Source organism: Oncorhynchus keta, chromosome 26 (assembly GCF_023373465.1).
Source record: "Oncorhynchus keta strain PuntledgeMale-10-30-2019 chromosome 26, Oket_V2, whole genome shotgun sequence".
NCBI classification, from domain to species: domain Eukaryota; kingdom Metazoa; phylum Chordata; class Actinopteri; order Salmoniformes; family Salmonidae; genus Oncorhynchus; species Oncorhynchus keta.
Window position 1 is genome coordinate 22,221,352 of NC_068446.1, and position 23,612 is coordinate 22,244,963.

At 40.5% G+C, this 23,612-nt stretch overlaps 1 protein-coding gene across 1 annotated transcript; it reads right to left on the bottom strand.

Moving 5' to 3' along the window:
• Window positions 1–217: 217 nt before the first annotated feature.
• Window positions 218–22,912, bottom strand: LOC118358723 (calcium-activated potassium channel subunit beta-2-like). The gene is made up of 5 exons (XM_035736656.2): window positions 22,769–22,912; window positions 16,032–16,151; window positions 15,078–15,248; window positions 13,834–14,029; window positions 218–6,001 (listed from the first exon to the last, which is right to left on the bottom strand). The coding sequence occupies exons 1-5, from the start codon at window positions 22,834–22,836 to the stop codon at window positions 5,717–5,719; spliced, it is 840 nt and encodes a 279-aa protein (XP_035592549.2). The 5' UTR covers window positions 22,837–22,912; the 3' UTR covers window positions 218–5,716.
• Window positions 22,913–23,612: the final 700 nt, after the last annotated feature.

Genomic DNA, 23,612 nt, shown 5'->3' on the forward strand with positions numbered 1-23,612 from the left:
TGGACAGCAGAGGGTGCCAAAGGGTCACATTTTAGTCTACACTGGTCACTTGACAACACAAGAGTAATCAGTCACAGACCTGCAAACACCTAATGGTGATAAATGTAACCTCTGGAGTAGTTGACCTCCATGATGAAATCGGGGCGGTGACTGTGTCTCTGTCTCTGTTCGTACGTTTGCACGTACGTACATTAGTTAGTCACACGCGATATCTCAGACAGCATTAGCTCGATTTTGACAAAACTTAGGTGAATGATGCATCTTGCCATAGAGATCCGGCATTTAGAAAATTACACTGATTGGCCCAAGGTGGGCGCTATAGTAATCAACTGTACGTAAGTTGGCCACACGCGATATCTTAACCACTGGCCTGATTTCGACAAAACTTGGGTGAATGATGGGTGAATGATGAGTCATTTACAAAATTACACTGATTGGTCCAAGGGGGGCGCTGCATCTTTCATGGGGAGCTACATACATCTTTACTGTTGCCTTTTTTGATCATGGTCAGTGATACACTTAGCAGTCATACGAGACAGCACTTACTTACCAAGCTGTCACCAAGCTCTCTCTCTTGCAAGACTGATTGGATAGGTTGTGTGGAGGGCTGTGTCCTTTTTCTTTTTCTTTTTTCTTTCTTATTTCTATTTTCATGTGGAAGGTTAAACATTGTTATTGTCCCCCACAATGAAATCGGAGGGGAGCTATGGATCTGTCCATTCGTCCATTAGTCACGTCATAAAGAACCTGCATTTAGCTGTTAACTCCGAAGGTCGCCGAGCAGAAAAGAGCATAGGGCCAGTAACCGAAAGGTCGCTGGTTTGAATCCATGAGCCGACTAGGTGAAAAGTATGTTGATGTGCCCTTGAGCAAGGCACTTAACTGTAATTGCTCCTGTAAGTTGCTCTGGATATGAGTGTCTGCTAAATGATTAAAATGTAGAATGACTCTCTGTTGGTCACCAAGGGAAAGGGGCAAAGTGGGTTCTGTAAAAAACATATACCCTTATTAAGAGCTGAAAACAGCAGGCACTAAGTGCTTTTTATCCAAGTGACATGTGGGCTGTTTACATTGGTTAAGGTGAGCAGGCTGGTTCAATTGACACAATGCTCAGTTTTTGTTCTCCATAGTTGTTCTCCGCCCTTGACCCCATGTCCCTTCGGCGTCCTCCTTCCACCACTGTTTTAAGATACAGTATGATAGAGAAGCAGTCATTACTCATTCATATGTTTGAATTACAGAATTTAGACAAAAAGCCAATTTGGGGCTACTTATTGGAGACTTTTATGTTACTCCATATTCATAGTGAGATGTAAGAAATGTTAAGTATAGTGCCAAATATATCAACAGCATCCTCTGACTCTCACTCTCTACTGAGCTACTATGTAATTGACAGAGCTATGTTGGGTACAATTTAAAGGAAATACCTTCATTTTGTAAAGTAGATATCTTCCTGTCATTTACTTTTTGATCAATAGTGTAAAATGTGGTCTATGTGACTGCATTGGTTTGAATAGTGTCTCATTTCACACTATAATCCCCACAGCAGTCTGGGTGTCAGCAGCACTGGCTACCTTGTGACTAATAGTGGCTCGTTTCTAATGGAATGGGGAAAGAATGAAATTACATGGCCATTGTACCATTCTCTCACTCGCACAAGAAGTGGGAACATATCACCGTCTGCATCAGCCAGGGCATTTATCCCCTGTCAATGACAAACACCCACACTTTCTCAAACCACCAAGCACTCGGACTGCACTTCCCTTTTTTAATCATTCCTATTAAAATCACTACACTGGAAATTGTTCAATGAAAGGAAGATTTCCGAGGACCTATTTGTGAGGGATTGCTGTCGCCAGAGCTGGGTCCAGCCACCCGTGGAAGGCACGCACAGGCCCAGTGACTGATTACTCTCCAACTACAGATTCATCACAGCCAGTCAGTATACTTTAAATAAGGTGCCCTTTGAAGACACTATTCAGATACCATTCCCAGCAAATCCATTTGTCCGCGATGGTAAAATCAACTGGTCTGTCTGGAAATACTGTTGAGCTGAGGAGAGAGTAAATTAAGAGTTTATTTCCAAAATGCTACAGTACAGTGCTTGACAGGAGCTTAAGCAGAGCTGAGTACCGGCACCTCAAATGTCCTTAATGCTTGTGCATTTGTGTTTTTTTTAATCATAAATTATTGCTTTTGGGTACCTTCATGTGTTTGTAAAATGTTATTGTTATCAGATTTTTATTAATAGATTTTAGATGTGTATGAAATTGTGTTTTTTGCAAAACGCTCTATATCCATTGTTTAGCTGGAATGGAATGCTCGTATCTTGTATATCTGACTGTGATACACTATGTGGTTGTCTAACCTAGCTATCTTAAGATGAATGCACTTACTATAATTCACACTGGATAAGAGCATCTGCTAAATCACAAATGTAATAGTTTTACATACAGATCTCATATTACTGTATATAATTATTTAGTATTTTGTTTATATATTGATGTCACAAATGTGTACAGTTCTTCATTAAAAATGTAATTATTTGTTACATTTCACTGTGTAAATCCTAGCAGTACTACTTATTTCTCTGAATAAGGCGGATATATAGCATTTTGCAAAGAAAACATGATTATTTGTCTCTGAAATGAAACCATCAAGTGATACATTTTAAACAACTACACCTCTGTCATTGGACAACCCCAAACTATGATTAGATAGTTAAAAAAAACACCCCAATCTCTTTTACAATTTCTTTAGACAACAAAAGCTAATGGAAATGGATATACAGCATTTTGGAATGAAACTCTTCAAATCCCAAGAACTGTGCTGTACAGTAGACGGTAGGATTAATGGAGGACAGACATGAGTTGTTCACCCACACACTCTATCAATCATAAAGTAAGGCAGTATACCAATACATTTGACTTGGTTTCACAGTTAACAGACTACTCTTATACTAAGGCTCAGTTTTTTGTGGATTTCTTGAGCCTTTTAACTACTTTGACCAACCCAATGATCACTAAATACAAACCAGGGATGTTCTGTAATTGCGGAGTTTGTCTTTAAATGTATGAATGCAAGACAAAATTGCATTTACAATTGGTTTGTATCGATTGATAAGTAAGCAACAGTCAATAATGTAACAATTGTAGTCAGGGATAAACTGCTGATGACCACATAAGATGACAGTGACAGCAAAATAATATTAACAAACAGTAAAAATAGTGATCATGGAACCAATAATGAAATATTGTCAATATTTACCCAGTTTGGTCATTCTGTAAATATTTGTGGTAAAACGTGCCATGACTTATTTCCATCATCGATTTGTGCTTCTTCTCAAATAAATGTGTGCGCCTGGTTGCATAAAACATTGTATGTGTTTCCCTTAAGGCTTTCCCTTATTAAGTCATAATTTCCACTTACCTAAGGGAATTCTATAAGGGCGTTGCATAGAGCACCTCAAACATTTCCCTTAGGTAAAGGCATACTGAAGGGGGTTTACTCTAGTTTGAAGGCATGTACGGCAGTAATAGTCTCTGGTTACCATGGAGATGACCTGATTCACTGTCTGAATGTGATCTCTTGTCAAATAAATCACATTTTTGGGGGGAGATCGCAAAATAGAACTTCTACATTCAACAGAGGAGAAACAAATTGATTCAGAAGATAAAACACATTTCTTGCTGTTACTTTTTTCTCAACTTGTTACTTATTACTTTCTAGTACCTCAAGTTAATGCACTTAGTGGGTAGCTAGCGGGCTAGCCAGGTAGCTTTATAGCCATGGATTGTGCACCTTCCATTGTTTAGCTATGTAGCTAGCTAGCTATACACCAAGCTTGCTGGTTGATATTTTCCTTTTGCAACCAGGGCAACTGACTTAAAGGTAAGGCATTTACTTAAGGTGTTTTATATAAAACATCTTAAGAGTTTCCTTTAAGGAATCATTTTTCCTTACCTAAGGGAATTGTTTAAGGGCATTGCATATTTTATTTGTTTTATTTGACCTTTATTTAACTAGGCAAGTTAGTTAAGAACTAATTCTTATTTTCAATGACGGCCTAGGAACAGTGGGTTAACTGCCTGTTCAGGGGCAGAATGACAGATTTGTACCTTGTCAGCTCGGGAATTTGAACTTGCAACCTTTCGGTTACTAGTCCAACACTCTAACCACTAGGCTACCCTGCCGGCCGGCAGTGCCCCTCAAATATTTTATTAGTTAAAGGCATACTTAAAGGGGTTCTATGGTAGTTTGAAGGCATGTATGGCAGAAAGGGTATCTTGTTACCATGGAGACCGCCTGTTTCACAGAATAAATGCTGGTCAAAGAGATGCTTTGATTTTGTGAGAAAGCAAAATATAACCTCTACAATCAAGACAGGACAACCAAATGGCTTCAGAAGATAATAAACTGCATTTCTTGTAGATACTTTGTTTCTCAACTTGTTTTTATTGCTTTATAGTACGTCAAGCCACAGTAGCTTACAGAGTAGCTATAGCTAACTAGCCAGCTAGCTTTGTATCCATGGATTGTGTACCTTCCATTGTTTAGCTAAGTAGCTAGCTGGTTGATGTTTTCCTTTTGTCACCAGAGCAGATGAAAGCAACATACATTCGCCTCCACAAATGCTGTTTACATTGATATCCATAGTGAATGAAACACTTAAAGGACCTCACTGGAACCCTTAACCTTTTCACTACATTTAAGGGGGGAATTCACCTTAAAATGTTTTGTGCAACTGACTTAAAGTTAAGGGAACTTTAAAGAAAAAGACGAGGGGGAAATTAACTTAAGGTGTTTTATGCAGCCACGCCCAGGCACTGAAAATGCAGTTTGCCTCAGTATATCTACCCATTTCAGAGAAGGTCCTGTAGAATTCCTGTCTGAAATGCTGAGTAATCTCTCACAGTCTTAGGGCCAGACATTAAGGCATTTTGTATTGAACAGTTGCCCTTGGGAAGTTGCATTGTACTTCAATCTAATCATCCTAGTGACTAAGACCTATTGTGATATGTAATTACTGCTACACCATATTGCAAGGAAGTGTTTATCCCAAACTATTAGCTTGGAATGGAGTCTCTACAGACCCAGGCTTACAGCATAGATAGTCAACACCTCGTTTAGGGGTGTCGCCCCCAGCCGCCTGTAGTTGTGTAACCCTCCACCCAATACCAGTAACACAAGGAGCCAAGTTTAGATCAGTATTCTGGACAATGCTTCGACATAGTTGTCTCGGTCAAACCTTCTTGGCATCACTGCCTTGTCGTCACAGTGTGAATGGATCATCAATGCTGTCTAGGGGTTCAAGGGCAGATTAGGTCCAGTGTTGGCCACTTCTTTCAAGCCATCACTTTGTATGATTGTGCCACTTATGGAGGTGCAGAAAAGGAAAAATCATTGTGCCCCAAAGTCATTGACTTTCACCTGCCATGGCACAGCTGCCGGGAGCCCATATCAGTCCTATTGATTTCCTCAGAAGGCCCAGAGGAATCATGTGGGGCATATAAGCCCCCAGATCCCCTGTTGCTCAGCTCTCATACACAAGTCTTTAGCGCAAATGGAATATAAAGAGCTTCCTTAAGGTTCCTAGGCTGCGTATGAAAACCAGGACCTTGTGCTGCTACTGTAGCCTATCCCTTGGCCCCTGAAGCCTGGCCCCTGTCTCCTGGCCTTGTAGCCTAGCACCTGTCCCCTGTTGCTGGACTTACTCTCACCTTTTGATCCTGCCCACCTGTTCACACATGATGGACAGGTACTGGGTGAGCTTCACCATGGCGATGATGATGGTTCCACCAATGAGGGTGCAGGTTGGCCAAAAGAGTGAGTGGTACACTGCCAATCGTCCATAGATGCGTGTCAGTAGAGCACTGTCCTGCTGTTCACCTGGGTCCATGTAACACAGCACCTGATGCTGTGTTTTCAGACGCTCCAAGATTTTCATGACCACAGTGTGGATCGCATTGAAGTCCTTCTGGCATTTGGGCACATAGAAGCACTAAGAGAACAAAGACAGATTTATTATGAATACAGTGGGTTAACTGCTTGTCTTGGATGAGTTGAATTGATATGTAACCTCTAGAATTTGTTGTCAGCTGCAAGTTTTTCACCTCTCACCTCAAGTAATCTATTGAGGTGGAGTCGTCTGAAGTTAATTAGAACTCGAGGCCCTTCCGTTTCCAGTGTTTTTATGTGGGTGCATTGTGATAAACTATTTCTTTATTTTTAGCGAATTAGGGTGGATTAAACCATATTGTTTTCTCATTGTTACAGGGCAATTCCACGAAAACAGAGTGATGCTGAGAATTAGATCACAGTTAATAGAATGTTGTTTTATTTGATTTTTCACTTTAAAATGTGTGTCGAACAAAAACCAATGATTGCAAAGTTAAACAAACAATACCTATGCACAAGGACTACTTTTAACAATTTTCACAGACAATTTTACAAAACACATTAACATGAAGAGTTAGGCACACCACGTCATTTCAACGTGAAAATGTGGGTAATATTTGGTTGAGACATTGATCAATGAGATTTCAACCTTTATTCACCCACTCAAAAAGACAGCCAGAGGTTTGTTGAATTCACAATGTGTTGTCACTGCTTTCAAGCACCTAAAAGCATAACTAAGTTCCAATAGAAAAACAATGTCTGATTTTGGTTTAGTTGTCATCTAAATGTGTTTTCCAGCGCGCTTCCAACCATTTTAAAGCACAACAAAGTTCAAATGGTAATACAATGTCAGATATTTTGTGTTCATGTATTATCACTGTGCATTGTCACGCCCTGATCTGTTTCACCTGTCTTTTGGCTTGTCTCCACCCCCTCTTCAGGTGTCGCCCAACTTCCCCACTGAGTATTTATACCTGTGTTTTCTGTCTGTCTGTGCCAGTTCATCAGGTTTGTTCAAGTTTTTTTCTCTCTCGTTTTTTCCCCACCTTTATTTAACCAGGTAGGCTAGTTGAGAACAAGTTCTCATTTACAACTGCCACCTGGCCAAGATAAAGCAAAGCAGTGCGACACAAACAACAACACAGAGTTACACATGGAATAAACAAATATACAGTCAATAACACAATAGAGAAAAAAGTATATATACAGTGTGTGCAAATGAAGTAAGATAAGGGAGGTAAGCCAATAAATAGGCCATAGTGGTGAAATAATTACAATTTAGCAATTAAACACTGGAGTGATAGATGTGCAGAAGATTAATGTGCAGGTAGAGATACTGGGGTGCAAAGGAGCAAAAAAGAAAGAAAAATAAATAAACAGTATGGGGATGAGGTAGTTGGATGGGCTATTTACAGATGGGCTATGTACAGGTGCAGTGATCTGTGAGCTGCTCTGACAGCTGGTGCTTAAAGTTAGTGAGGGAGATATGAGCCTCCAGCTTCAGTGATTTTTGCAATTCGTTCCAGTCATTGGCAGCAGAGAACTGGAAGGAAAGGCGGCCAAAGGAGGAATTGGCTTTGGGGGTGACCAGTGAAATATACCTGCTGGAGCACGTGCTACAGGTGGGTGCTGCTATGGTGACCAGCCAACGAGAGCATACAGGTCGCAGTGGTGGGTAGTATATGGGGCAATGGTGACAAAACAGATGGCACTGTGATAGACTGCATTCAATTTGCTGAGTAGAGTGTTGGAGGCTATTTTGTAAATGACATCGCCGAAGTCAAGGATTGGTAAGATAGTCAGTTTTACGAGGGTATGTTAAGGAGCATGAGTGAAGGATGCTTTGTTGTGAAATCGGAAGCCAATTCTAGATTTAATTTTGGTTTGGAGATGCTTAATGTGAGTCTGGAAGGAGAGTTTACAGTCTGACCAGACACCTAGGTATTTGTAGTTGTCCACATATTCTAAGTCAGAACCGTCCAGAGTAGTCTTGCTGTACAGGCGGGCAGGTGCGGTTGAAGAGCATGCATTTAGTTTTACTTGCATTTATGAGCAGTTGGAGGCCACGGAAGGAGAGTTGTATGGCATTGAAGCTCGTCTGGAGGTTAGTTAATACAGTGTCCAAAGAAGGGCCAGAAGTATACAGAATGGTGTTGTCTGTGTAGAGGTGGATCAGAGAATCACCAGCAGCAAGAGAGACATCATTGATGTGTACAGAATTGAACCCTGTGGCACCCCATAGAGACTACCAGAGGTCCGGACAACAGGCCCTCCGATTTGACACAGTGAACTCTGTCTGAGAAGTAGTTGTTGAACCAGGCAAGGCAGTCATTTGAGAAAACAAGGCTGTTGAGTCGGCCGATAAGAATGTGGTGATTGACAGAGTTGAAAGCCTTGGCCAGGTCGATGAATACAGCTGCACAGTATTGTCTTTTATCGATGGCGGTTATGATATCGTTTAGGACCTTGAGCGTGGCTGAGGTGCACCCATGACCAGCTCGGAAACCAGATTGCATATTAGAGAAGGTACGGTGGGCTTTGAAATGGTCGGTGATCTATTTGTTGACTTGGCTTTCGAAGACCTTATAAAGGCAGATAAGATAGATATACAGTTGAAGTCAAAAGTTTACATACACCTTAGCCAAATACATTTAAACTCAGTTTTCACAATTCCTGACATTTAATTATAGTAAAAGTCCCTGTCTTAGGTCAGATAGGATCACCACTTTATTTTCAGAAAGTGAAATGTCAGAATAATAGTAGTGAATGATTTTCTTCAGCTTTTATTTCTTTAACCAACATTCCCAGTAGGTCAGAAGTTTACATACATTAAATTAATATTTGGTAGCATTGCCTTGAAATTGTGTAACTTGGGTCAAACGTTTTGGGTATACTTCCACAAGTTTCCCACAATAAGTTGGGTGAATTTTGGCCTAATCCTCCTGAGCTTGTATAATGGAGTCAGGCTTGTAGGCCTCCTTACTTGCACACGCTTTTTCAGTTCTGCCCACAAATTTTCTATAGGATTGAGGTTAGGGCTTTGTGATGGCCAACACCTTGATTTTGTCATCCTGAAGCCATTTTGCCACAACTTTGGAAGTATGCTTGGTCATTGTCCATTTGGAAGACCAATTTGCGACCAAGCTTTAACTTCCTGACTGATGTCTTGAGATGTTGCTTAAATATATTCACATAATTTCCCTCTTCATGATGCCATCTATTTTGTAAAGTGCACCAGTCCCTCCTGCAGCAAAGCACCCCCACAACATGATGCTGCCATCCCCAGACCATAATGCTGCCACCCCCGTGCTTCACGGCTGAGATGGTGTTCTACGACTTGCAAGCCTCCCCCTTTTTCCTCCAATTATAATGATGGTCGTTATGGCCAAACAGTTTTCTTTTGTTTCATCAGAGCAGAGGACATTTCTCCAAAAAGTACGATCTTTGTCCCCATGTACAGTTGCAAACCATAGTCTGGTTTTTTAATGGCGGTTTTGGAGCAGTGGCTTCTTCCTTGCTGAGCGACCTTTCAAATTATGTCGATATAGGACTCATTTTACTGTGGATTTAGATACTTTTGTACCCGTTTCCTCCAGCATCTTCACAAGGTCCTTTGCTGATGTTCTAGGATTGATTTGTACTTTTCAAACCAAAGTACGTTCATCTGTAGGAGATAGAACGTGTCTCCTTCCTGAGCGGTATGATGGCTGCTTGGACCCATGATGTTTATACTTGCGTACAATTGTTTGTACAGATGAACGTGGTACATTCAGGTGTTTGGAAATTGCTCCCAAGGATGAACCAGACTTGTGGAGTTCCACAATGTTTTTTGAGGTCTTTGCTGATTTCTTTGGACTTTTCCATGATGTTAAGCGAAGAGGCACTGAGTTTGAAGGTAGGCCTTGAAATACATCCACAGGTACACCTCCAATTGACTCAAATGATGTCAATTAGCCTTTCAGAAGCTTCTAAAGCCTTGACATAATTTTCTGGAATTTTCCAAGCTGTTTAAAGGCACAGTCAACTTAGTGTATGTAAACTTCTGACCCACTGAAACAGTGAATTACAAGTGAAATCATTTGTCTGTAAACAATTTTTGGAAAAATGACTTGTGTCATGCACTAAGTAGATGTCCTAACCGACTTGCCAAAACTATAGTTGTTAACAAGAAAAGGGGTTGCCAGGTGGAAAGCATGGCCAGCCGTAGAAAAATGCTTATTGAAATGATCAATTATCGTGGATTTATTGGTAGTGACAGTGCTTCCTAGCCTCAGTGCAGTGGGCAGCTGGGAGGAAATACTCTTATTCTCCATGGACTTTACAGTGTCCCCGAACTTTTTTGAGTTTATGCAAATTTCTGTTTGAAAAAGCTAGCCTGTGCTTTCCTAACTGCCTGTGTATATTGGTTCCTAACTTCCCTGAAAAGTTGCATATCGTGGGGCTATTCGATGCTAATGCAGTACGCCACAGGATGTTTTTGTGCTGGTCAAGGGCAGTCAGGTTTGGAGTGAACCAAGGGCTATATCGTTCCTGGTTCTGCATTTTTTTAATTGGGCGCTCTTATTTAAGATGGTGAGGTTAGGACTTTTAAAGAATAACCAGGAATCTTCTACTGATGGAATGAGGTCAATATGCCTCCGGTATACCCGGGCCAGGTCGATTAGAAAGGCCTGCTCGCTGAAGTGTTTTAGGGAGTATTTGACTGTGATGAGGGGTGGTCGTTTGACCGCAGACCCATTATGGACGCAGGCAATGAGGCATTGATCGCTGAGATCCTGGTTGAAGACAGCAGAGGTGTATTTGGAGGGCAGGTTGGTTAGGATGATACCTATGAGGGTGCCCGTGTTTATGGATTTGGGGTTGTACCTGGTAGGTTCATTGATCATTTGTGTGAGATGAAGGGCATCAAGCTTAGATTGTCAACCAGCGTTTTGTCTCCGCGCCTGCTTTTCCCCAGTCTCTCTTTTTCCTCGTCCTCCTGGTTTTGACCCTTGCCTGTCTCTACTCCGAGCCTGCCTGCCGTCCTGTGCCTTTGCCCCTTCTCTGGATTACCGACCTCTGGTTTACCTGACCCTGGGCCTGCCTGCCATCCTGTCCCTTGGCCCCACTACTCTGGATTATCGACCCCTGCCTGCCTTGACCTGTCGTTTGCCTGCTCCTGTTGTTGCAATAAACATTGTTACATCAACACAGTATGCACTTCGGTCTTACCTGAAACCTGATAGTGCTCCATCTAATAGCACAACCAAATAACCTGGATAGCAGTTGAGATTACATTAAAACAGAGGTGTCAAACTAATTCTATGGTGGGCCTAGTGTCTGCAATTATAGCAATTATGAAGATCTCCACAGACCTGTGACCTTTGCATGCTATCTTGAACATGCACATTTCTATGATTACTTAATAAGAAAACATTTATAGTTACAGTAGGCTAACCTCAAAATGTAGCCATGGATGTGTTACTCATTTTAAGGTTGAATAAATATTGTTACATTAGTTTGTAAGACAAAGTACATTGCTTCAATTTAAGGTTATTCCAAAATTAATAATGCATTGTATTTGGTTGACAACACAACCAAATATCAATATTTGGAGAATATCTAATGCCTGGATAGTTTCAACTGAGTCACTGGCTTAATCCTATTCTGTAACTTTTATTTTTGGTTTAGTTTGAGACAGTGTCACCAGCAAGCACCACCACACCATCACACCTCCTCCATGCTCCAAAAATCTCAAATCTGTACTCATCAGACCAAAGGACAGATTTCCTACCGGTCTAATGTACATTGCTCATTTTAATTGTCCCAAGCAAGTCTCTTCTTCTTATTGGTGCCCTTTAGTAGTGGTTTCTTTGCAGCAATTCGACCATGAAGGCCTGATTGACAGTCTCCTCTGAACAGTTGATGTTGAGATGTGCCTGTTACTTGAAGCATTTATTTGGGCTGCAATCTGAGGTGCAGTTAACTCTAATGAACTTGTCCTCTACAGCAGAGGTAACTCTGGGTCTTCCTTTCCTGTGGCGGTCCTCATGAGAGAGCCAGTTTCATCATAGCGCTTGGTGGTTTTTGTGACTGCATTTGAAGAATTTTTCAAAGTTCTTGAAATGTTCTGGATTGACTGATCTTCATGTCTTAAAGTAATGGTGAACTGTTTTTTTCTCTTTGCTTATTCAAGCTGTTCTTGCCATAATATGGACTTTGTATTTGACCCCTTACCTTGTCACAACACAACTAATTGGCTCAAACGCATCTACAATGTAGAAAATAGTAAAGATAAAGAAAAACGCTTGAATGAGTAGGTGTGTCCAAACTTTTGACTGGTACTGTGTGGTCATAATACTTTGTAGGCCAAACCGTTCAGACGCTACAGGCGATTTTGTGTGAATTTCGGGATGTATCATGGTCTGACAAACACTGGTCTAGCTCTGTCACCTTTTACCGCAGATGTGGAAGCACGTTATAAGCGAATGTGGTTGATTGAGACGCATCCCAAGCAAAACCAGATATCTCTATTTTAAACTGACAGATGAATATGGGGATTTGTGTATTATGCTAATTAGATTTAGGGGGCACGGACATCGACCTTCGGGGGTTATAACTTAGATTTTTGTTTGAGATGGAGACGTGAATACAACATATTAATGATTAAATTGAAGATTACATTTGAAATCAACCAAAGTTCAGGAACCCTAAGCCGATATGTGTTGTCTACTTTTAGTTGAACCCTAGGTTGAATTGAAACAATTAGTTGATGATGACGTGGAAACGCTACACAGTGTATTCGGAAAGTATTCAGACCGATTTCAAAAATGTCTAAAAACTGTTTTTGCTTTGTCATTGTGGGGTATTGTGCATAGATTGATGAGGGGGGAAAAAACAATTTAATCCATTTTTAGAAAAGGGCTGTAAACGTAACAAAATGTGACAAAAGTAAAGGTGTCTGAATACTTTCCAAATGCACTGTATAGGCCTAAATAGTATTATTGATGATATACATGGCTTATAAAGTATGGTAACATTTTATTTGCTTTGATAAGCCTTTGGTATGACTTCGATAGCAACACGTTGAATATATTTATTCATGAAGAGATCTTTCAACAATTGTTCTCATGGTAGCACATCGGTATTAGTCAGTGACAAAGCTAAGCAGGACTGGGCATAGTTAAAACCCAGGATGGGACACCAAATGAATAGCTGTAGATAGATCAGTTCACCAGTAAGAGGTGCTCCCCAACTATAATTGTTTTTTCTGATAGTGGATAAGTTTCAAAGGTACAAATTCAACATATTTTATGCCAGGTTTGCCTATGTTGAAAATTGATCACAGTGATGACATAATCCTGTGCTTTTCAATTTCAGCCTCAAAACAAGATTTGCTAACTTTTTTAAATCAAATGTATTTTCCATGTAAATTCCACATCACAATACGCTGACAAATTATGTTGAATCAACATTGATTCAACCAATTTGTGCCTAGTGGGGATGCAAAGTTTGGTAACAGAATAACGGTTTGTGCTGTTGGTGCCGCCATTCTGTTACCAAACGTCGCATATGCACTGCTCTCCAAGAAAATGTGTTTTTATACAATTTTCTGGGGAAATTGTTCAAAGTAGTCCTTGTGCATAGAGTTGTATGGTTTGTTTAACTTTGCAATCATTGGTTTTTGTTAGACATTTTAAGGTAAAAAATCTGAGTCTCAGCATCACTCTGTTAGTGTGGAACTGCCCTACATTAAATGAATTACATGGTAAATACACATTTCATAGTTGTGCTTATATACTGTTTTGTATTGAATCATTTGATTGCACATTGCTACCACATAATTTGTTAGTAAAGATCAGTAAAACCAGGTGTTTATTACTGTAGCTGAAGCAAGATAATGAAATATAGGATTACTGTTGGACATGTTACATTTAGGCATGTCCTCTGTCTCACCTCTGGGTTGGTGTCCTGTGCCTCCTCATTGTGGGAGAGTCGTACAACCTTTCCGGATGTGTTGAGACTGACAAACACCTGTAGGCACGGGTACTTGGAGCTTTTCCAGCACTCGGAGCCGCAGCTGTAGGTACAGTTAATCTCCGCCACGATGGTGGAGTTGAGCACAGTGCAGCCGGATTCCTCCGTCCACACACTACATGGCATGGGGGTGGGGAGGGTAGGGAGCAAAATTAAAGAGTTTACTGACCTGTGTATAGCTCTACCCCGGTGCGCTCTGACATATGGCTGTCTGGATGCCACACGAGTAAGTTCAACATCAACAACAACTGTATCCAACGACACAACACCCATGACTAACAATGAATTAAATGAAAAAGGGAGAAGTTGTTGGAATGTTCAGGATATCGCATGATATGAAGCAGACTGAATCAGTTGAGTAGTAGAAATGGGAGAAAAGATCGACAACACTAGCAAATAGCAGATTATGGTGATTATCTCCAGCTGAATTCCAACGTTTGTCCACTTTACCGGTGTATCTTAACCTCTTGAATAGCCCAGCATGCTTTATAGTCTACATACTGATATTTGGAAATTAATCTTAGATCTAGGGAAAAGTAATATTCTGAATAACTTGCTTTTCAATTTCTCTGCCAGGATAAATGTTGCACTACTTTTTCACCTAATCCAAATAAAAAAAAGGAACGACTTGAGGTGAAATTAAATAAAGAATTGCAGCACACTCTGTGGTTTGGAATGACGTTGGTGCCTTGCAGTGTAATTGGTGATGTATTGTGAAAGGCTATTGTGTACTGAAGTTTGTCCCCTGTGTCCCCTGCTTTCATGCTGTAACAATTACATTGAACTCATAGCGCAAATGCTACTCATAAGCCTCAGCTGGCATCTTAAATGCCTCTGACTGTAATTTATGTCCACAACTAAAGTATAGAGGGACCACACCATTTGGACTGCAGTTTTAGCTTCAGAGTGGTAGCTCCCAGGAGGGGCTAATATAGGGGGATTGTATAGATTGCCATGCACTTTAAAGATAGCTTGGCTAACTGGTGTGTTTCTGTGACAGTTCAGACAGCATTTGAGCAATTATCCTGGAATAGCCAAAGTAATATACACATGTTGACACGATGAAGATCTAACAGCAGCTTTTTCTTTGACATGCATGTGGCTACATGAAGAAAACAGACTTCAGGACATTGTGATTTGCCTGGCGAGTGAGAGCAAATTACCTGTCTGAGTAGGAGCGCACCATGGTAATGCCCAGCACAAAGTACATCATCACAGATAAGAGGATCATGCTAAGTCCCAGGAGAATAGCTCTGTCCTCCCCAGCCTTCAGCGCTGTCACTGTCTTCCTCTTGTCTAGCACGTCATACTCCCGGACCTTCTGATAAATAGTCCTGATTCATACATTACCAACACACACACACACACACACACACACACACACACACACACACACACACACACACACACACACACACACACACACACACACACACACACACACACACACACACACACACACACACACACACACACACACACACTCTTAACAGGGTTGCATCATGAGGTCATCTGGGTTGACCAAATAGCATTAGTCAAATCAATACATAATTAATAGACTTTTAAGTGTCAATATGAATTTAATTCTCTTCTCTTGGGCATGGACATGCAAAGTTTGAAATAAATAATTTTTTACATTTTGCACACTGATCGTGTGATTTACTTTCCATCACGAATAATGTGAAAACGTCATAGCTAATATTACTGTTGACTTGTAGACATGTAGATAATGAGATTTTTTTTCAGGGGTGGAGTTTTTCCAAATACAAACTGACAGATTTTCCCTTTTATTCACAATTATTGTAGCTTAAAGCTGGGTGCACAAATGTGATTCTCATTGATGTAAAAAATATGAAAAGCTTTGACAAACCAACAAAAAATAATCAGACATTGTAGAATTAAGCACATCCCAATCTTAGTAAAGCTCATTACAGATGTAAATATAATGAAATTCAACTCAGTGTCAGATTTACCAAGCATTTGTTACGGTGACAAATGTCATGTCTTAAGTTTGTCTGATGTTCCTTTTCAAAAACAAAACTACAAACTTTTCAGAAGTGCATCATAGATCTGCCCCATTATTCTTTGTGCTGTGTAAAGTATAAAGGGTACCATACCTTCTCTCACTTCCTGATCCCTGAGCTCCTTTGCTTCCTGCCCATAGGAACATCCTCTCTGAGGACTCTCTGTGCCCACCACCACTCACAGAGGGCGTCACACAGGCTTGCTGAGACCACCTGCCAAGGACAGACACAAACACTCAGTGACCCATGTGCCCCTGTCTCCACGCACCTATCTTGGAAGTGCCACCCCCTCAGAGCCTGGTCAGGATACCCCACAGCCAGGTGAGAAGAGTTTTCTCACTGAAGGACTTAATCAACCCTATTCATCTTCTGCTGAAAGAAAAAGCCACGTATTCCACAGAGTTTAGAGCCACTCGCCATCCACTAGGATAGTCACCAAGGCGAATCATCTTTTGAATGTTTGAAGAGCTGGAGTTCACAAAGGCAAAGAGGGAGCAGCAGCACGCATCCACCTGAGGCACACGAACAGCACTCATGGCAGACACGCCTTCCTGTGGGCTTCAAGCCCACTCGTCTGGCACTTAATTTCCTGCCTGTTCATTTGTTATTGACTATTCATAGTCTGAGCGACGGCTACGGGCTGGTGGAATAATGATGAGGTTTCCAGGCGCAGAGGACTTCCGAAAGCATTGATCCCTTCCGACTATTCAGCAGTAAGATGTGAGAGGCATTCAAAGCCTCCCTCCTCCCCCGAACCTCCTCCCCAACTTCTCTCTGTTGATTGGTCTTCATGGAGAGCCTCCTAGCAATGTAGTTGCATTGGAGTTTTCAGGGAAAATGAATAACTGCTCGGAGTAGTAAGGAAAGTAGTGGGATTGCCCAGACCCTTTATGTTCATATTAGGAGATTTAAACACAAACATCCACTCTCATTATGTAGATAAGGTTCACAGAGAAGGTTTTGATTGTGTGTGTGTGTGTGTGTGTGTGTGTGTGTGTGTGTGTGTGTGTGTGTGTGTGTGTGTGTGTGTGTGTGTGTGTGTGTGTGTGTGTGTGTGTGTGTGTGTGTGTGTGTGTGTGTGTGTGTGTGTGTGTGTGTGTGCGTCTGTCTTTGCTCATCAATAGATTATTGTGTATCTATCTCCTGCCTTAGTAAATACTCTGAGATTAATAATAGGCTATGATGTTGTGCTCCTATTGCACAGGAATAGTCTACCAATATTGTGAAATATTTTGAATACTTACTTTCGAGCATGCTTGGCTATTGAATGAGCGATGATACATTTGCTGGTTGCTCTCAATAAAATATATTCTGTCAAACCTTTCAAAGAGCGTATTGGCATGGAGGTGGCGTATAATTTTTCTTTGCATCCTGAACTATTTTCCTCACTGTGCATGGGGGCAAGATAAACTTGCATCCAATACCAGGAAGGTTTAACACTGTTCCATCCAGTGTTTTTAAACTTCTTAATTGTTTCCCTAATAGTGGTAAGTGCACACTGGGTACAAACTGGTTATATCAACGTTGTTTCAACGTAATTTGTCAAAGTATTGTGATGTAGAATCTAGGTGGAAAATACATTGGATTTGAAAAAAGTAATCAACTGTTGTTTTATTTTTTTTCAAACACAGGGTTATATCATTATGGTAACCAATTTTCAACATAGACAAACCTCATATATAAGATGTCAAATTCCTACCTTTGAAACAAAGTCAGATCCTCAACGTAATATCCACTATGAGAAAAAAACTACAGGCTAGGCAGCACCTCTTATTGGAGCGTTGGTCATCTATCTACAGCTATCCTTTTGGTCACCCATCCAGGGTTTTAACCAAGCCCAGCCCTGCTTAGTTTTGATACGTGTCACTGACTATTACCAATGTGCTATCGTGAGAATGACGGTTGAGATATCTCCACTTAATAGATGCACTGTTGCTATCAAAGTCATTCCAAAGGGTAGGTTTAATTAACAGAGCAAAGGAAACGTATGCATACATACCTTTTCAATCATAAATCATAATGATGTGGGGAGGGGGACTAAATCAAACTGTATTTAAAGTTTGACTTGATTTAGTCTAATTCTTGAACTTGTTTGGTTGAAATGGAGACGTGAATCCAACATATCAATTATTAATTTGTGGACAAACTGGAATTAAAGCCAGAGTCAGTGGCACAGATGGAACTATCCAAGCAGAAGATAAATCTTCTTCATATGTTGATATTTGATTGCATTGAGAAACAATATTCAATATCAGTTTTGCAATATAGTAAATAACCTATTAACTGGCAAGTTAACAAATGCTATGTTGGATTTACTTCTCAACCAAAAATACAAGTGAAGGAGTATAATTAAGCAAGTGGCTCAGATGGAACTATCCAAGCAGTAAATACATCTCCTTTAAATGTTGATATTTGGTTGCATTGTCAACCAAACACAACCAAACTCAATATTACCTTTGCAATATAGAAAATAGCCTACAGTTAAGGATATCTTACAAACGAGTGTAACAGTATTTATTCATCCTTAAAATGAGTAACACATCATGGCCACATTTTGAGGTTACTGTAACAATAAATATATTCTTATGTAATCATAGAAAGCCTGCATGCTCAAGCTCGCAAGTCTATGAAAATCTTCACAAATGCTATGATATTCTGCAAGGCATTTATGACTTGCACCATGTACTTTAATGTAATCTCAACTGCAATCCAGGTCATTCTGGTTGTGCTATTAGATGAAGCACAGTGATTACAGATTAAAACTTGTATAAATAAACAAAATATCAGACATTGAATTTCTAACTTTCAAACCAAGCAGTACATGTAACCGTACTCTCTCTACATCCAATAGGGTTCTCTCTAAATAAACACTGTTATTTGATGGCTCCACACACTAGTCAGGGGATGCCTGGAAGCAGATTGAGGGGGCGTACCTTTTTGTCACTGTGTCTTTAGCCAAGCTACGTGCTAATGCTGCCTTTTGGAGCCCTGACACATTGAAACGAGAACAGATTATTGCACTATTCTCACCGAACTACCTGCCGGATGTCTGATGTGGCACATAGGAGAATCTATTTAGCAGTGTGTTTATTAGGGACAGTCCTGCATATGAGCTTTGTCTTTATGAAAGGTCAATTGTTGACAAGTTCATCAAGAGGGGAAGTTATACTGTACATGAGATGAACAGAATGTGCACAGTACACTACACACTGTAATTAGAATGCACCTTATATGCCTGCTGTTGAGTCAGAGCAAATGTAGAAAATAATGCATCTCATTTAAAAGGACAACCTGTTGCCTCCTAGTATAGTAGTAGGATGATTAGCTACGTTGCATCACGAGTGTCCATAGTGTCCCATTAGCAGAGATGGCTTCATTAGCCCTGTGATTTGCTCACCTCTCATATTTAACACATAATTACATGCCTAATCTTGCATAAAATTGCGCTAATGACGTTACCAAAGGTAAACTCCAAAGGAGAACATTGTTGATGAGATTAAAACATAGAGATAAAGCGGTATTGTATCCTATTATTCAATTTGTGCCTTCACTTAGATGCTGACAGTATTTCTGGCTACTGCATCTCTGTTCACAGCAGACCAATTAGATGAATCAGAGGGATCACAGACTGATGTCTTATCTTGAGCCTGCGCCTAGTGTCATGAAGTATTGACAGAAAAGTCAGGAGTCTGGGGTATAACGATAAATGACATGAGGGGATTCACTGGAATGTGCTTGCTCATTGTGTTGTCTGTCTCACTAAAGTCTGCCTCTGCACATATGGAATGAATTTAGCCGTCTATTGAAGACTGGCTACAGAGATGTATTCATTCAAAGAACCTGTGCCACTAGTACTACATTTCATTTAGATGCTTGTTGTCTGTCACACTCTCTTGCAAGTTTTACACAATAACAAAGCAAACTTTGTCCTGTCTGCATGTATTCATCTACTGTCATCATCAGGCAATTGTTATGATCTTTTAATGGGAGCATTCTTTCAGGTCTATTGCTTTAATTAGAATTTCATTATGTAAACTTTATCCGGAGGCTAACGGCTGCAGAGTGAACAGGAGCATCCAACAGCTCTGCTGTCTGGGACATATAGGCAGACATAGGTGTCTCCACACGCAGGACCATGTTGGGCTCTCATGTTTTACAATCCTGATTTAAGAGAACTACCAGGAGGCATCTGCCAGACCGCATCGTCAATAACTCATGGGGGTGTCACAGTAAAACAGGACAGTGCTCCAAGACAGCGTACAGTGCTGACATGCAGGCAGCAGCATATGCCAACCATTCCACTGTGTTAAGCCTTAAGGCCATGTGGAAAAACCATGTTGTTCATTCAGAAAATATGTCAAGGTCAGCTGGGTGAAACTCCTCCAGAGCTTTCTGAGCAACACTCCCTGGACACCAGTGCCACACACAGTGACTTTCAGGTTTGTCCTTAAATGAATATCTTTAAAAACTTCCCACAGACACGTCTTCTGTTCAACACCTACGTGTTTCCCTTTGCACTTTCCTTTCTTTTAGCTAAATGGAGACAAACATATATTCCACAGTGTCCTCATCAGATCTCAAATAGTGCCTCCAAAGTGCATGAGTAATGCAGTGACTTTAACAGCAGCAGGCAGACCTGTACTATTTAAGCAAAATAAACAAAACATGGGGAACTCTTAGAATGTTTTATGGCTATCAATAAAGTTGTTCTCTGGGAAATGTAGAGAGTTTTCTCCATTCCCTGTTCCTCTCGCTCATCTTTATGCATTGCCAGCCAGTTGCTTACATCTCAAAGCCCTGCGTCCAGTTCTTTCCAGCATGGCCATGGCAGTGCATCTGCAAAATTACAATTAAAGCGGTTTGCCTTTAATTAAGCATAAGCTGCCAAAAATAGGGACTTTAATGAGCTTATGAAAACAAATCCACAATGCTTAAATGTGTTAAGCATCAACCTGGTTCCACCTGAGCACTAAACTACTGTAGCTCTGCTTGCTTGAGTGGCCATTTTGGGCTGAGGCTTCTGTCGCAATGTTAAACATTTTCTTACAGGAATGGCTTAAATCCAGTATGGGATTGTTCCTCTCAAAAAGCCAGTTCATTTCAAATTTGTCAAGGTATTGTAAGAAATGGGAGAGAGTACCCTACTGGACTTCCTGAAGGTACATAGTGCCAGAAGATCTTTGACACCTCCTGTATGGGGAAAGAGGGCTGGCTTCGGCAACATAGCGTCAAGAAGACATTCCTTGGATTTCAAAAACACAAAATGTACATCAATCACTCCCACAATCACTCCCAAATAACACCATGATCCTATGTGATAGTAACAGAGTCAGTGAGGAGGGCGAAGGGGTTGGAATTCTACATCGATGGATGGAGAGCAGGGGGTGTGTTTAAAAGGCAGGTGTTGTACTATTTGTGGTCTGTAAATAGAGGCTAAGGACTTGGTGCCGGGCCACTACAGCAATCCATTGGTCCAGGCTTCTCTCCAGAGCTGCTGGGAAGCCAAATTACAGGGACCCAGGCAGGGTGGGCAGAGCCTGTCCATGGAGGGGATGATTAGGGAATGATAACTGGGAGCAGGGGTAACATTTAGCGCCTCAGTTAAGCTTTCAAACTGAGGACATTTATGTCATTGAATCAGTAGTACTTGGAGCATGGTGTGTGTTTTATATTTGATATTTTTAGTTCTCGTGATTTAGAAATAGCAGGTTATAGCAATGTCATTATGATTGTAATTGTGTTTTTGACCTTCTTCTGAGGCATCTTGAAAACATCTTTCTATTCTTACTGTCATTTTGATATCAATCATTCTCCATTAAAGACAAATCTGTGAGGGACAAAGTGGTTCTCTTGGACTGACTGTTCAATATCATGTCTTATCCTTGTAGTGAGACAATGAACACAACTTAATGACATGAAGACTACAGTAGGCGTCAAAAAGTAACAGTTCATGCTCCCATGACTTATCATAGGGAAAATACATAATTGTAAGAAATTCATAGTAGTTTTGGGAATTAAGTTTTACTCACTCTACTTTTTGTAATAAGTTTACACACTGAGTAAAGATCACATTGCAAGTGTTTATATCCAGACCGGATGCATTGTTAGTTTAAGACTAATTAGGACTCTGCTTAAATTAGACTTCATATATATTTTTTCTTCATATAGTGTAGAATGTACTGTAGTAGCCCAGACAGTACATGTTCAACACATTTTCTTAAAATATTGGTGTCAAGCAGGACACTGTAAAAGTAGAAGGAAACAAACGCATGCAGCTTATATACCCAGGACCATCAATACACAAGGCTTGTTGGTTCTACAAAGAGATTATATTGTAGAATGTTCACTTCAAAAAGAGAAATGTAGTGGACACACAGTAGCTTAAATTGTTTGTTTCAGTATTGATTCAAACATTCATCATCCATTTCTTAATTTTATACCGAGCACACAATCACTCCCAATTTACAATCATGTTACGTCATGGTATGTCTTTTGGGACCATTTGTAAGAACCTGGTTATAACTGGAATGGGAGTTTGCACGTTGGACTAAATATTGAACAAAGAAACCTTCCAACAGCATGTTCACTTTATTAATAAATGTTGTCATGAAAGACATACTGTACCTGCTGAAGAAATGAGTGTGATCAATGTAAGCGAGGTCCTTGTAAATATTTGTCTGAGGGTGAGCATGCACTCAGGTGACTCAGGCTCTTCATGGTAAAGCCCTGTCTGTTTCCCTGAGCTTTCAGCCTTTTCTAACCATGCAGCAGAGGAGAAACCAGACTGAGAGTAGCCCTAACCCTAAGTATCAAAACAGCCTGAATCTCACCTTTGTTCCAAAGAGGTTGGGCATGCAGCAGAGTCAGGGGTCAGTGTTTCTGGTGAGTCATCCAACATGGCCGCTCGCTACACTACCACTGGGACTTCCCATGCACTGTCTGCCAGGAGACTATTCGATAGCGACGGGCAACAAGATTTTACACACCACTCTTGTCAATGCAGTCTGAGCATTTGTCAATATTGTTGTGAGTGGAAAGAGGAGGCTTCCGGCAGCAGCCGTCAATTGGTTGATGTAAAACCCGTGGTGTTCCTCAGGCCATGCCTCCAGGCAGGAATCCACCCAGCAGGCTTTTAATCACACTCATTCAGACCCATTCAAAGAGACCCTGCTGCAGCAACACACCAACAAAGACCATGTATCACGACTGGCCAATAATACGTATCCTGAAAGTGTCATTTCCCTCGCTATTTCAGTTACCTTCTCAAGCACAACTGCCCCTGTCTCAACTGTTCTTATCAAATGTTTTGCTATTGAGGCAAAGGTTTAATTAAATATTTTATGGACACTGACATTTTTTATATCCAGTGGTGGAAAAAGTACTCAAATGTCATACTTGAGTAAAATAAAAGATACCATAATAGAAAATGACTCAGGTAAAAGTGAAAGTCACCCAGTAAAATATTAGTTGAGTTAAGTCTAAAAGTATTTGATTTAAAAATATACTTAAGTATCAAACGTAAAAGTAAAAGTATTCATAATTTCAAATTCCTTACAATAAATTCAAATTTTCAGGACCCTGTCTTTCAAAGATTATTAGTAAAAATACAAATAACTTCACAGATCTTCATTGTAAAAGGGTTTAAACACTGTTTTCCATGCTTGTTCAATGAAC